General features: G+C 36.1%; 1 protein-coding gene across 1 annotated transcript; it reads right to left on the bottom strand.

Annotated features, from left to right (window-relative positions):
• Positions 1-154: 154 nt before the first annotated feature.
• Positions 155-15,575, bottom strand: LOC114355246 (uncharacterized). Its single transcript, XM_028307979.1, has 21 exons — positions 15,231-15,575; positions 14,691-14,888; positions 12,987-13,169; positions 12,719-12,788; positions 12,404-12,530; positions 12,076-12,262; positions 11,736-11,848; positions 11,283-11,520; positions 10,807-10,992; positions 9,747-9,929; positions 6,491-6,539; positions 4,057-4,271; positions 3,227-3,424; positions 2,588-2,770; positions 2,037-2,106; positions 1,834-1,960; positions 1,457-1,640; positions 1,270-1,382; positions 941-1,178; positions 669-854; positions 155-450 (listed from the first exon to the last, which is right to left on the bottom strand). The coding sequence occupies exons 1-21, from the start codon at positions 15,439-15,441 to the stop codon at positions 266-268; spliced, it is 3,444 nt and encodes a 1,147-aa protein (XP_028163780.1). The 5' UTR covers positions 15,442-15,575; the 3' UTR covers positions 155-265.
• Between the last annotated feature and the right edge of the window lie 1,037 nt (positions 15,576-16,612).

Raw genomic sequence — 16,612 nt, 5'->3', positions numbered from 1 at the left:
ATCTTATTCAATATTACATAAAACATTCGATTGAATAACTGCAGTATAATCTATTTTATTATTAAACCAAATATTTTGTCATTAAATTAATTAACACTAGGAATGATGAACAACAAATTAATGTTACAGATTGTTAGATATTTTTTCACTAAAAAAAATTGAAGTCTTCCTTCGTAACGTTTTCATGGCCATCTTACAGATAAATTCAAGAGTATATCTGTAATATTCTGGTAATTTTGGATTTTTGAAAAAGTCTTGTTAAGACTTATGCCCCTGTGAAGCGTGGGACGCGTTTCCTTGGCTCTATCCTGAGTCTAAACCCGTCAGTCCTCTTCAAAATGATGTCGCTTTGAAGGGTGAACTTGTTTTCAGGCACGTCGGATATGGTCTTGTAGTTTCGAAGGACCGTTGAGATCAAAATCTTCAGTTTCAACATGGCGTATTTGCGACCTAGAACAAATAAGTAATTTTATTATAGCTTATACTCCCAGTTGGTCATGTCATTGCCAGTACTAGACAAAGTAACATTCGTTTTTGAAATATAGAAACACAGGAAGGTATTCTAGAACAAATCCAGCAATCAATGATAATGGTGATCAGTGCTTGAATTTGTTTCGTTTACCGAAAGTTCATGGTCATGTTTCCGTAAAAGTTGACTCAAAACTTACCAACACAACTTCTAGGGCCGGCACTAAAGGGTATGAAACTGTAGTAGTGTCGGTTCTGGCAGTTCTCAGGCAAAAAGTTGTCAGGGTTGAATACCTCAGGGTTGTTATAGAATTTAGGGCTGCGGTGGATCTTGTAAGTGCCAACGACTACAGTGCAACCGGCGGGGAGGACGAAATTGTTGGTTTCTGTTGAAAAAATATCATACAGCTAAAATTATCATCATAAATAACTGGCACCATTCAGTTAACAATGATAAAATCATAAAACTTACGAATCTGCACGTCTTGAGTCAATTTCCTGGCTATAATGGGCACTGGTGGGTACATCCTCAATGACTCTAGAATAACTCTCTCCAAGTACTTCATGCGAAGGGTATCTTCAAAGGTGGCTGGCCTGTCAGAGTCACCAAAGATCTCAAAGAGCTCATCGTAGACCCTGGCTTGAATGTTTTGGTGGATGCCCAAGAGGCATAGGACAAAACTCGACCCTGCTGCTGTTGTGTCATGACCCTAGATGGAAAAACACATTTCATTACAAGTAAGATACTCAAAGCTATTAGTATCAATTGACAGTTATTATTATTCTCTTGGGAATACTCACTTCAAACATGATAGTGTCCACTTCTTCCTTGATTTCAAGATCAGTGATGTTGTTGGTTCCATTTTGAGCGGATTCAATCATCAGATCTAAGAAAGCTAGTCGTTTCTTCTCACCTAAAACATGAACAATGTGTAATAGTGCTTAATTATTTCTACTTTGTTTATTTGACGAATCGCCGTTGTCTTACCAACGTCATTTTCATCATTAAAGTCAAGATCATCCTTTAATCCTTTGAAGACGCTGTCAGCAAGAGTTTTGGTGTCAAGAGGGTCTGTGCTATCATCAGGTGAGCGTGTCAGCTCTTCTAATGTGGGTGGAATGATGCCTTTTGCTTTGTTCTCTATATAGGTTTTCTTCTTTTCTTTGATGACCTGTTAATATTCTTAAGATTTAAAAAGTGGCAAAATAAGCGAAAGGAGTGTATAGGAAATAAGATCACGAAATCAGTGATTTGACATTTGATAATCTTGTAGCAAAATTAATGTCCACTACGGTGATGGGACTGAATTATTTTTCTTATTTGTAATTTGAGTTGGTGTTCAAGTAATGTTATGGTTCTTTTACCTTATTTGTAAGGCCGTGAATAATTTTAAGAAGTTTGTGTTGTTTCTTGAAGGATGCAGTGAATTTGAACATAGCTTCAAGTCTCATCCAGAACTTGTAATGTCTTTGATGTATGATATCGCACATTCTGGAACAAATAAATGATTTCTTATACTTCGTTTCTTCAACTTAAGTGCATATTTAGTTTGAAGTTCAATACTTGCTTCATAACAGCCATAGCGTAGTCAAACCCTGATTCGTCTTGTGTTTTTCTTGTGATTCCCATTGCTGTCTCTGAAACATTACAATGTTGCTTGTCATTATCAGTTATTACTGAAATATTAATTGGACTTTGTTCATGCGAAGATTAATTAAAATGCAAAACGTGCTCATCAATATTTAAGCCGGTGCAATTTGTGTACGATTAACATTGACCGTAATGTAATTACAGTGCAATAATTAATATTCCTGTAATGAATGACTGCTGCCGATTTATAGTATCTTTTTGACGGTCATCTTGTGGTTTACGATTTTAAGTAGGTACAGTCCGTAAAATTAAGAATTTGGCGATGTAACTAATCAAGTAGTTAAATTAAGTATATTCTTAGATAGGGTTTCAAGTTAATTTGGGGCTTAGTCACTAAGGCTGACTTGCAACACCTTACTTTAACTTTAGCACACGTCAACAATCTGTCAAACTCCATATAAAAACACCGATTACTGTTAAAGTTACGGTTAAAGTAAATAAATAAGATAAAATTAATCATACACTTACCAAGAAGAATATCAACAGTGACACCACTCATGTAGTCGTGGACATCAAAAGTTTTTCCGATTTCTGGTTTCATTTTGTCAACAACATTTTTGCTGTTTTGGTTAAAAACTCCAACGAAAGATTTCAATATGTTTATATGGAACGTAGGGGCAATCATTTTCCGGTGTGATCTCCACTTGTCACCTGAAATAATTATTGCTTTTTTAAGGATATCAAGACAATAACAAATATACCAAAGAATAGATAAGTACTCATGTAAATATGAATCTGGCATTTCCAACTTTGTAAAATCGGAAGTAATGGGCTACAAGTATTCACTAATTAATTAATAGCTTAAGTATTTAATTAGAGCTACTTTTTTACCGGCTGAGATATTTCATGCTTACCTACCAAATTGAATAGAGTTACGTATTATGGGCTTATTTCACATCGATTTGGTAGTTCGACAAACATAGTTGTAACAATTGTCACAATGATATTATTAAGCTAAGTTGCAACATGTTACGTTAACTTTAACAAATGTCAAAAACCTATCAAAGTTCATACAAAAAAGACCAGATAATACTATAGTTACGGTTAAAGCAAGACGGTGTAACTCAGCCTTGAAATTCTATAGGTAGAGTATTTAAAAAACGTTACCTGAACTAATCAGCAAGCCTTCCCCAAGCCAAGGTTTGAAGAAGCTGTAGTCATCAGACTTGTTGATGTGGACCTGGCTGTTGAGGATCAGCTCAGCATCATCAGGGTCCGTCAGGAAGACGTACAGGCTAGTCCCCAGCCAGACTCGAACAACGCTCGTGTATCGCTTCGCAAACTCTAGACTTAGCTCCATTATCTCTGAGGCAAAATGATTTTCGATCAATAGATGTACGAGTGAGTATTGCCTCATCATTATTTCAGCCGTAGGACGTCCACTGCTGAACATAGGCCTCCCCCAATGATTTACATGTTGATCGATTGGTTGCGGCCTGCGTCCAGCGCCTTTCTGCTACCTTTATGATGTCGTCGATCCACCTTGTGGGTGGACGTCCCACGCTGCGTTTTCTGGTACGTGGCCTCCACTCCAGAACCTTGCTGCCCCATCGCAAGTGTTGCCTAAATAATGACTATTTTCAGCTCTCGCTAATAAAGCTAACAGTGCTGTAAATAACTCGGATACATAAAATATTTACGTCGAATTAAGAATTAGGACATGGATTGATTGCGCACATCTCGTTATTAGTACATACAATGTTTCTCATGAGAATGCTCGTATATGCATGGGCGAATGCGTATAGGACACAACTATAAATAAATCGTAATAGTAGTATCTACTATTAAAAAATATAAATGATGGAAATATCGCCTTGAAGGTAGTTTGAACACTGCAGGTGTAGGAAATCCTCTATGTGAAAATGTTATTAAAGGTTTACTGTCTACAAGAAGCTGGCTGGTTACAAAAAAAACTTGCGGTTTAGAAAAAAGTTTACCTGCTGGTGTTTTCCCGAGCGCAAGGAGCGCATTCCCAAACAATGGATATGCAGTAGGTCCGGGTATTTTGTTCCCCAACTTGACAAGTCTGGTCTGCTGTCGTCTGCGGTGCAAGACCCAGAGTCCCGTGACCAAGAACACCAAGGAGTAGAACAACAGCCGCGACATACTGATGGGGTATCCCGAAACTTCTTCTAGAGCCAACGACATGTTTCTGAAACAGTAGATTATCATCATTATCATTTCAGCCACAGGACGTCCACTGTTGAACATAGGCCTCCCACAATTATTAAAAAGCACCTTAATGAAAAAGGGCTACTATAAAGTTGATGATTATATAAAAGATAAAAATGTTTGGAATGTTTAACTACCCCGCTCGCATCAATACTTATTACTATAATTTGTATATTTTAAAGACTGTAAACCCTTGAAAAGGAGGCTGACAATAGTGACTGAGTTTCTTGCGCTGCTTCTTCTCAGCACTGGCCCATTTATTGTCCCGAAGCAGTAGTAGGGTTAATATTAGGACGTGGAAAAGTGCTTTTTTAAAGCCTATTTGCAAAAATAAATGAATTTTATGAATTTTATTTTAATAATTTCCATATTGCCCGGTTTTTAGCGGCCTGCATCCAGCGCCTTACTGCTACCTTTATGAGGTCGGAAAGAGTAAGCACTATTACTTACTAAGTAAAAAAAATATCTACTTAGTCCATAAGCTAGTTCGAGGTTTATCTACAAAAATACAATTAGTCTAGCGGTTAAATCAGTCAGTGCCTAAGGTATGGGAGCGTCACGGGAGAGATGACATTGACATGTTATGCCGTAAGCCCGTGACAGAGCATACAAATCTGCCCCCCTAGACAAAACGCACTTTTTGATCGAATCGAAAATCGAATCCGTCAAAACTTCATACAAAAAAGGGGCTTTTCGACCACTTTGCGACTGGTTTGCGATTATAATTTGCACTTTGTCTAGACCCACTGGCCCCCTAGACAAAACGCACTTTTTGATCGAATCGAAAATCGAATCCGTCAAAACTCCATACAAAAAAGGGGCTTTTCGACCACTTTGCGACTGGTTTGCGATTATAATTTGCACTTTGTCTAGACCCACTGTNATGTTGATCGATTGGTAGCGGCCTGCGTCCAGCGCCTTCCTGCTACCTTTATGATGTCGTCGGTCCACCTTGTGGGTGGACGTCCCACGCTGCGTTTTCTGGTACGTGGCCTCCACTCCAGAACCTTGCTGCCCCATTGCAGGTATTGCCTAAATAATGACTATTTTCAGCTCTCGCTTGCTGTAAATAACTCGGAAACATAAAATATTTACGTCGAATTAAGAATTGGGATATGGATTGATTGCGCACATCTCGTTATTATTACATACAATGTTGTTCATGCGAATATTATGCGCGTATAGGACTTAAATACAAATGAATCGTACGTAATATTTAAGAAATTGAAAAAATAAATGATAAAAATATCGCCTAGGTTCCTATCACGCAGGTATTTATTTATTGACATTGCAGGAAATCTCTATGTACAATATAAGGTTTTCAGGCTAAATGAGAAAATTGTCTCAGACTTTAGAAGAAAGTTTACCTGCTGGTGTTTTCCCGAGCGCAAGGAGCGCATTCCCAAATAATGGATATGCAGTAGGTCCAGGTATTTTGTTCCCCAATTTGACAAGTCTGGTCTGCTGACGTCTGCGGTGCAAGACCCAGAGTCCCGTCACCAGAAATACCAGGGAGTAGAACAACAGCCGCGACATGCTGATGGGATATCCCGAAACTTCTTCTATAGCCAACGACATGTTTCTGAAACAGTAGATCGTCATTATTATTATCATTTTAATCACAGTACGGCCACTGCTAAAATATAGGCCTCCCTCAATGATTTCCATATTGCCCGGTTTTTAGCGGCCTGCATCCAGCGCCTTGCTGCTACCTTTATGAGGTCGGAAAGAGTAAGCATTTACTAAGTAAAAAAATAATTACCTAGCCCTTAAGCTAGTTCGCGGTTTATCTACAAAAATACAATTAGTCTAGCGGTTAAATCAGTCAGTGTCTAAGGTATGGGAGCGTCACGGGAGAGATGACATTGACATGTTATGCCGTAAGCCCGTGACAGAGCATACAAATCTGGCCCCCTAGACAAAACGCACTTTTTGATCGAATCGAAAATCCAATCCGTCAAAACTACATACAAAAAAGGAGCTTTTCGACCACTTTTCGACTGGTTTGCGATTATAATTTGCACTTTGTCTAGACCCACTGTGCACATTTAAAGTCTCGTTGACGTTTGATGTCCCAAAAACACCTTACTGTGCCGCTCCCATACCTCAGGCTGACTCCTCACTGACTGTTACTATAATTAATTATGCTTTTGGTTACCAAATTCTAGTGCCAAAAACAGGTGTACTTTATTTCCTTACCTGTCGATATACCAGTCTCTCCTGTAACTGCTGGGGACCGTGTGATAGACTGTTTTGCATAATTGACAGCTTTATAAAGATGACCCCCGACATCATGTAAGATTCATTGATATTGTTGATTTATTGTTTTCACAAGGTATTGTTCTGGTTACATTAATTTTCGGATAATTTGAGGTTCCGTACGATATACGAGTACAAACTGAAAGTACCTACATTGTAAACGTAGCTACGAGTAATTTGACTAAAATCCAACCAATATCGTATTTTGGCTGTTATTGATAGCTAAAACAAAAATGAAAAAAATAATTCTGTGGTAATTTGCCTTTTCTGATAGATTTTGAATCGTATACTGACAGCATATTGATAAAAAAACAAAGTGACGCGAGTAGACTCAACACTCTTTGGCTTTAGGTTTTAAGATTATGGATGGATGAAGGAAGATTGGAGTCATATTGGCATTGTCATCTCTGGCAGCTTAGGTTCTCATTCATAATCATAGTATAAACACAAATTAACTTTATTTTAAACAACTGAAATCAAAAAATTCAGTGGCTTGAGAACATCACGTTAAGAATGTCATATCTTTAGTTTTAGTCAGTATCTTTTTGAAATAACAATTAAGGACTCCCGTATTCACTAACATTACTATGAAGTCTCACAGTGTGCGTGGACGCACAGTGTGACACACGAACTAATCACAGAGCTTTATTACACTCTGTGCGTTCGATTTGCTGCTTCACTTAAGCAAGCATCGTTTGTGAATACGAGCGTTAATCATGAAAGAATACCATATCTTTAGCTTTAGTTAGTATCGTTTTGAAATAACAATTACTTTGTTGGAATTAGGGGTTGTAAAACTTCCAAATTAATGTGTAAATTGGTTTGGTCGCACGTTGGACCCACACAATGCGCGATCAACAGCGTTTGACGTAGTTAGTATGACTATATTATAATTATGCATACATCTGCAAATATAATTGTTGATTTCAGTATTTTCCTTTCGTCATTTTTATTCTGAGAAGTGACAAAGTTTAAACCTGTATTAACACAATACATTACCTATCAAAAACTATTACATGTACCTACGACAATATACCTACAGTACCAGTTATTAAATATGTTTTGTTATTGCGTTGCGTAGGTATGCCTATGGTATTCTTAAACCTGTGCTCCAGATATGGAAATTAGCTCTTAATTTTTCTATATGCATTTTTTAGCATGCTTATGTATTTTATGTAAGCGATCCGCCTTGTTTTTGCATGGTAATAAGAGTTATGTGCACGAAACATCGGTGCGTGCATATACAGTGTGTCCGGGCATGTAGTGATCAAACTTTAAAGGCGTAATCTATGAACAATTTTATCGATGAAAATACTTCAAATTTGGGGCTTGACCCATTTCTCGAAAAATTACATCGATTTAAGTTTTTAATTTTTAGTTTACACCTCTTCTTTAAAAAACAAGTGAAAGCGTGGGTAGCTTAACATTAATAGGCAAATATTTTATATCATACGATAGCCAATAAAATTATCTATTAGTAGAAGAAGAAAACATAAACAAATTTCATACATTTTATGGGAGTAAGAATGGATTGAATTAGAAAAATACATTACTTTTTTCACTTCTTTTTCAGCTATTTTCCAACACAAGAAAAACCAGGTCGTTAAGGTATGTTTTATTTGCATTGTATTATTAGTATTTGAGTTATTCTACAAAACGAATGTAAATTTATTAGTCTACGTCTATTAGTTTCGACGTAATTGTTGAACAAAGATACCCCTTCCCAGCGGTTTCCATAGCGCACGCGACATGCGAAAATGCACTGTCTGAAAGAATCACACAACCTATTCCGATTACTATGGAAACCGTTGGGAAGGGGTATCTTTGTTCAACAATTACGTCGAAACTAATAGACGTAGACTAATTAATTTACATTCGTTTTGTAGAATAGCTCAAATACTAAAAATAAAATGCAAATAAAACATACCTTAACGACCTGGTTTTTCTTGTGTTGGAAAATAACTGAAAAAGAAGTGAAAAAAGTAATGTATTTTTCTAATTTAATCCATTCTTACTCCCATAAAATGTATGAAACTTGTATTTGCTTTCTTCTTCTACTAATAGATAATTTTATTGGCTATCGCATGATATAAAATATTTGCCTATTAATGTTAAGCTACCCACGCTTTCACTTGTTTTTTAAAGAAGAGGTGTAAACTAAAAATTAAAAACTTAAATCGATGTAATTTTTCGAGAAATGGGTCAGGCCCCAAATTTGAAGTATTTTTATCGATAAAATTGTCCCTAGATTTTGCCCTTAAAGTTTGATCACTACAAGCCCGGACACACTGTATATAATTTAATACTGCAACAGTATCGGTAGTTGATAGTGATATGTTGCAGCATCCTTCCTTCCATTTTTACATAAAATATTATTTATATTATGTTCCCTTAATTGCTATTATAAGTGGGTTCTATTCCCGTCTTAGGCAGTTATTCAAATTATTTATTTATAATTATTTTTTTATTTTGAAAAAAAAAAGGTGGCACTATTAGCCACTAACCACTATTTAATTTTATTTTATTTGGGATAACAAACTATGACTAAGTAATCGCCAGAGGAAGCTGTCGTATCATCATCATCATCATTTCAGTCGTAGGACGTCCACTGCTTAACATAAGCCTCCCCAAATGCTTTCCATGTTGCCCGGTTGGTAGCGGCCTGCGTCCAGCGCCTTCCTGCTACTTTTACCACCACCTTGTGGGTGGACGTCCCACGCTAAGTTTTTCCCTGTGCTGTCCTATACGAACCTATAATCTGCAATCTAACTCGTATCTACCTATAACGAATTTGAATTGTGGAGCCTAACATGGATTCGATAGAGTAGTGATTTCTTGATTTTAGATCTACGTAATACCCTGTTTAAGCTTTTTTTTTAAAGTTAAGATTATGTATAGAGACAGAACTAGAAAAAATAGCTTACAGGTTGTTGTTATTATTATAATGTTATTTTTATGACGCTCAATAAATGCAATAAAACTATATTGATTAAAAACAAATATTTTATTATCTATTTATTTACATCACACTTAAGTACTTTCACCTAGTTTAAAGTAAAGATCCTGAATACAATCGTTGAAGATTTTTAATGTTAAATACAAAAATATATCAGTTTCATTCATTTATTTAGGTAAAATCAGACACAAACACTTCACGCTTAAAATTAATTGAGATGTTAGCATAATTTGTAATTTTATTGTTGAGCTGATAATGGGACTCTTTTCCTTGGCTCGACCTTGATCCTGAAGCCGTCTGTCCTCTTCAGGATTATGTCTCCCTGCAGCACAAAGTCTTCCTCAGATACTTCTGAAATTGTCCTGTAGTTCCTTAGGATGGTAGATAGGAGAACCTTGAGCTTCAGCATAGCGTATTTCCGACCTATAAATAAAAAAGATATAGTGGTAAACGATGAAGATATTATTAAAAAATACGAGTATGAGGCTGTTCAAAAATGAAATAAATAAACGCGAGCCAAATTAAATTGTGATTTGCAGAACGAATTGGAATTATTAGAGTATAGTTACTGGAAATAGAGTTAACGTTTTGTTAGTTTTTAGTAATAAAGCCTCCGTTTATTATTATTTAGCAGTTGGAAATAGGGACGACTTTGTGAGTTCAAATCGAGTACAAAGTTGTAAAAAGAAAATTTCTAAGATTAGTTACAAGATTACAGAGTTTAACTTGTACTTGTTTTATAAGATAACAACAATTAGTTGTTTCCGAAGGTACAGAAATAATCATCTGGCCGATTGAGCTATCCATGATTCATGCCATCATCGTCATTTCAGCAACAGCATGTTTGTCAAACCACCTTGTGAGTGGACGTCACACGCTGCGCTTTCCAGTTCATGCTGTACAGGGTGTAGTTTTGTAAAACAACGCCCATTTCAGGGGTGGTAATATACAGGAAAGTAATTACAAGAAAAATATAAATAAAATTTTAACTATTACTTTAATACTAAAAAACCTTGTTCAAGTCTCCTAAAACTTTCGAGACGGCGCTTGTTACCGCCCGTACCACCCCCGCGTACCCCGCTACACCACCGAGCATATGCGGCCCGAAAGAGCGAGGGGACTGTCCGATAGCTCGCCCGCGTAATATACCATTTTTCTAATTTCATGGATTTTTCCATGAACACTTAAAATATATTTTTTATATTTTTTTTTGGCATCAGTGTCGTGTATACTACCACCCCTGAGAATGGCGTTGTTTTACAAAACCACACCCTGTATGGGGGTAGAAAAGTGAACTAACCGACACAACTTCTGGGTCCAGCGCTGAAGGGTATGTAGCTGTAATAATGACGGTTCTGGGTATTTTCTGGCAAAAAGTTGTCGGGGTTGAACACGTTGGGGTTCTTATAATATTTAGGGTTCCTGTGAATCCTGTAAGTTCCTATGACGACGGTGGCGCCAGCTGGGAGCACGTACTTGTTTGTAGCTGAAAAGGAAGCAGATATGAAGATACAGGATTCGAGCACTTGACAATTTGACAGTGCGAGGTGAACCAAGCAAGACAAGTCATTATAGCTTTTGATAAGATTTGTAGAATTGATCAAATTTAATACTATGATAACATAGTAAAAAAGTACTTAAACACAAGGTACAAGGCACAAGGTAGTAAAAAGATAAGTTTTATGATATTTCCGATGTTTATGTAACGATGTGTCTGATCTGATATTGTGATTAGATTGATAACAACTAAAATACTTCAAGAAACAAACTACTTACAGATCTGAACGTCATGATTCAATTTTCTAGCTATGATCGGTACTGGTGGGTACATCCTGAGGGTTTCCAGAATCACTCTCTCCAAGTACTTCATGTGGACAGTATCGTCAAAGGTGGCAGGACGGTCAGAGTCCCCGAATATTTCATAGAGCTCGTCGTAGACCTTTGCTTGGATGTCCTGGTGGACTCCTAGAAGGCATAAGACGAAACTAGATCCAGCTGCAGTGGTGTCGTGACCCTGGAAAATACAAAAATGATTGTGAAACTTAAAAAATATGTCCGTCGTGTAGAGAAAATAATATGCCTTTTCCAGATATCAATATGTAGTACGAATGAATAAGACAAACTCTTTGATGAACAAAGTATGGCCTTATTCTGATAGCTTTGCTCTATTATTATTTGGTATGAAAATGCTTTGACCATTTGTATACTTCTTAAGAGTTTTTTACAAACCTCAAACATGATGGTGTCTACTTCTTCTTTGATCTCTTGATCCGTGATGACGTTTGTGCCATTCTGAGCGGATTCTATCATCAAATCCAGGAAGGCAAGACGTTTCTTTTCACCTGTAATTATAAAAAAAAAATCTTTACCAATTTCTGTATTACCTATTTATTCTGTATAGTCTTACTTAAAAAAATAGTACTCGTAAGTTAAGAATATTAAATGCAAAATGAAAGGATAACGTCATTTACAAGTAAATTAGGTGCCTTAATTGTAATGTAGATATGGCTGTCCTAATTAATATTTATGAGTGATAAAAACAATGAATTGTCGCAACAATAACACTTACCCACGTCATTTTCATCGATGAAGTCCAAATCATCACGAAGACCCTTGAATACACTATCAGATATCGTTTTATTGGGGTCTTCATTGGGTTTTTTGTTCTTAACGTCTTTAGTTAACTCTTCTATAGTTGGGGACACTATTCCTTTAGCCTTATTTGCTAAGAAAGTTTCCTTTTTACTCTTTATCACCTAAAAAAGATCAATCATCAAATCTACTACACGGAGGCGAGAGCAACGCGTAAACCGTTAGCGCCGCGCTCTCTCTAAACTTCAATATGACCAAATTAAAAAAAACCTGCTATATTACACAATTTTTGAAAATGGTCTTACTTTATTTGTGAGTCCATGTATAATGTTCAGCAGTTTCGTCTGTTTTTTGAAGAATGGAGTCAGTTTAAAAATGAAGTCGAGCCGGAGCCAGAATTTATAATGCCTTTGGTGGACAATGTCACACATCCTGCGAATAAGATAAAATTAGTCATTAATTAAAATATGTGACTACTCGTGATTTCTGATCGAAAATTGTGACTTCAGTTGTCAGACATACAAGTAAAAAGACTTAATTATGCCTGATAGTTTAAGAATAAGAATATTGGTACCATTAGGTTAAGCTATTATAAAAATGTCTTAGCAGAAATAACTTACTTCATTACTGCCATAGCATAATCAAAGCCAGATTCATCTTGAGTCTTTCTAGTAATTCCCATAGCTGTTTCTGTAAATGATAACAAAATAAAGAGGCAACCCAAAACTTACCTAATTACCTACATTTCAACAATAGCATGCAATATTGAAATCAGTGTCAACATTAGTGATTAATCATTGCTGACACTGCCTTGTTTTCAACAACAAAGCTTAAAATAAAATTCATTATGCGCTAAGTAATCGTTGACCGAATATTAAAATTGCTTACCAAGTAAAATGTCCACGGTGACACCGCTCATGTGGTCGTGTACGTCGAATGTTTTTCCAACTTCAGATCGCAGTTTGTCAACGACATTTTTGCTGTTCTGGTTGAAAACCCCCATGAAGGATTTCAAGATGTTGATGTGGAATGTAGGCGCTATCATTTTTCGGTGCGATCTCCATTTGGCACCTAAAAATTAGTTCATTATTATATGTATAATAATTGTCCTGTGACTCCTATCTAAACTTATAATAAATCTGTAGAGAGGTCAATTCTGTACATGAAATATATTTTCAAAATAACTATCAGGGGGTGATTAGTGATCGATACTGATGCCAAAAATGCAATCAGTAAAATTTTTGTCTGTCTGTCTGTCTGTATGTTCCTTATAGAAACAAAAACTACTCGACGGATTTTAACGAAACTTGGTACAATTATTCTTCATACTCCTGGGCAGGTTATAGGATACTTAGGAATTCCCACGGGAACGGGAATTAGCGAGAAAATCCTTTTGTATGTAAAATCTAAACCGCTTAAGTTAGACGCTTGAAATTTGGCATGTAGGTACCTTAGTAAACTTAGAGCTTAGTTACAACAAGGAATTCCCGAAATTCCCACGGAAACGGTAACAAGAGGGAAAATCCTTTTGTATGAAAAATCTAAACCGCTTAAGTTAGACGCTTGAAATTTGGCATGCAGGTACCTTAGTAAACTTAAAGCTTAGTTATAACAGGATATTGCAAAATTCTTACGGGAACGGGAGTTAGCGGGAAAAAACATTTGTATGAAAAAATCTAAGCCACGTAAGATAGACGCTTGAAATTTGGCATGCAGGTACCTTAGTAAATTTAAAGCTTAGTTGCAACAGGATATTGCAAAATTCTCACGGGAACGGGAGTTAGCGGGAAAAAACATTTGTATGAAAAACTCTAAACCGCGTAAGATAGATAAAGGGAGTAAAACGGGATCCACGCTTACGAAGTCGCGGGCGGCCGCTAGTTCTATTAATATTATTTTCTATTACCTAATAATGACACCAGAGGTGGTATTGTGTAAAGCAATCGTTATCACTTGACAGTTCATAACGTACGATTATTCTGTCAAACGCTTTGTTTAACTGACTTTATCGTACGATAAGAACTGATAAATGATTACGATTGCTTTACACAATTCCACCTCCGAAGTGAATTAAAACGTTAATTTCTTTTGTAACTTTTGCACTATGATAAATGACAAAAAGCGTTAAAGAAATATATGAAAATGTATGAGCAGCTTTAAAACGATTGTTTTAATGATAATTTGATGATTATAAACTATACTGTAAGTGGAAATCAGGTTTCTCCAACCCTAGGCAGCTAAGAGGTGTATGCCAAAAAACTTTCGTCTGGATAATTACAGAAGATCTTTCTCCTGCAGCGAATCCTCATGAAAGCTTTCAATATTGATGTTACTATAGAACTATAATATAACTAGCTTTCCGCCCGCGGCTTCGCCCGCGTGGAATTTTGTCTGTCACAGAAAAACTTTATCGCGCGCGTCCCTGTTTCAAAAACCGGGATAAAAACTATCCTATGTTCTTTCCCGGGACTCAAACTATCTCTATGCCAAATTTCATCAAAATCGGTTGCGAGGTTTAAGCGGGAAAGCGTAACAGACAGACAGACAGACAGAGTTACTTTCGCATTTATAATATTAGTTGGGATGACATACCTGAACTAATTAGCAGTCCTTCCCCAAGCCATGGCTTAAAGAATCTGTATTCCGAAGACTTGTCAATATGAACATGGCTGTTCAGGATGACCTCCACATCGACGGGGTCTACCAAGAAGATTAACAGCTTCGAGCCGAGCCAACCGCGAACCACGTCGCCGTATATTTCCGCATATTCTAAACTTATTTTTACTAATTCTGAAACAATGATATTATATTGAAATTACAAAAGGTTGAATAAAAAGAAAATTTTATTCGGTTACGCTAAATCTAATATTTTAAACTATTGCATAAAATATATTACTATATACATTTTTTGTTGTAAAATCCCGTGAAGTGATAATTTTATACGCAAAATCTGTAGTGCAAAGTCATATAAATAACAAAGCATAGTACCTATCTTGTATTTTACGACAGATTTTTTGAAAGTTAAGTTTTTTCTTCAAAATTGTGTCTTGTATGCTTGGACAGTTAATTAGGGTTAGCTGCGCAGGAAAATATTAAGAAAATTGTTTAAAAATTAATAGGTCACAATCTTACCTGATGGTTTCTTCCCGACTGCCAGAAGCGCATTTCCAAATATGGGCAAGGATATTGGTCCAGGGATTTTATTGCCTAATCTGTAGAGCTTAGATTTCTGCTGTTTGCGATACAGCAGAATCAGCCCAGAGGTAAGCAGAATCAGAGCATAGGATAGAAGGCGGCCTGCACTGAAGTGGTAGCCTGGGACCTCTTCTAAGACGGTCGACATTTCGATGCTGAAATAATTGAAAAAATTCAAACCCTGGAAAATGTTATGTATTCAGGTAATGTAATTTCCAACAATTGAATTGGGACAACGAAGTTGTTAATGTTATTCGAGCACATGAACAACTGAAAAACGGTAAAATCACATAAAATTAAAGTAAGGGAACAATCGATATGAATTTCATTAACATTTGACATGGTCACTGCCCTCGATGACTGAGGGTGGAAAATTACACGAAATATCGCTAAATGTGCTCTGGAAACGAATAAATATCTACAGTGTATGAGTCCCAATATAGTAAACTAGATCGATAACAAAGTTGTTTGTCTTTTTGTTACTTGTTATTATTGTAACCTACCTTTATAATCACTGGTATTTTTACGCTACTTCTAATTACTGGAGAATAAATTAACACATGCTACGTGACTGCCCAAAGAACAATGATTTATTTCATGTTCAATTCTAATCTCAATTTGTCCTAAAAGATACTAGCAATCAAAATGTAAACCGCTGACAATGCAATCGAGAAAAAACTAAGTCAGTACACTCCGATACAAAAATATATAAGCGATATGAACTTAATTGCTTAAATTAATAGAGATGTAAATTGACTGAATCTGACCGGCCAAGATAGTCAAAAAGCATAAATGACCGGTCAAAAACGGTCAAATTCAGTCAGTTTGACTCAGATATAATAATACTAGCACCGAATAATTTATTTAAATTGTGAGAGTATAAGACGTTATCAAAGTCGACGTGCGCGGTACATAAGTATAATAATGTAGGAGGGACAGAAAGAGAGTGCAATAAATCATTACAAAACACTTATTGTTTTTACACTGGTTGTACGCTCACTGTAAAATGTTTAGCTGTAATAAATCATTACAAACCACTTTTTATTTTTAATTAAGATGTTGTAAACTTTCATCAATCAAAAAATCTAAGAAACATCTTTAAAACTACATTTTACTGACAGTTTATGACTAGTTTTTGACCAATTTGACCGTAAATGACGGTCAGTCAAATTCAGCCGCTTTAGTCATTTTTAACACTATTGCTGAAGATATAATTAAATTAGACGGTTACATGTTTTTCTTTCTTATTATTACTTTTATTCAGCAATTTTTAGATATGACCTGTTAAACATTAGCTTTGTTACGTAAATCAATAGGTA

The sequence above is a fragment of the Ostrinia furnacalis genome, unplaced genomic scaffold (genome assembly GCF_004193835.3).
Source record: "Ostrinia furnacalis isolate ACB-3 unplaced genomic scaffold, ASM419383v2 OfSCF2378, whole genome shotgun sequence".
NCBI lineage: Eukaryota > Metazoa > Arthropoda > Insecta > Lepidoptera > Crambidae > Ostrinia > Ostrinia furnacalis.
This window is presented reverse-complemented; position numbering and strand designations above follow the sequence as displayed.

Excerpts from the sequence above, each read along its gene's own strand:
- LOC114355246 (XM_028307979.1), bottom strand. The coding sequence starts at position 15,441 with ATGTCGACCGTCTTAGAAGAGGTCCCAGGCTACCACTTCAGTGCAGGC. Across the intron at positions 12,263-12,403 it reads TACATGGACTCACAAATAAA|GTGATAAAGAGTAAAAAGGA; the intron begins GTAAGACCATTT and ends GATCTTTTTTAG. Across the intron at positions 1,179-1,269 it reads TGGACACTATCATGTTTGAA|GGTCATGACACAACAGCAGC; the intron begins GTGAGTATTCCC and ends TTTTCCATCTAG.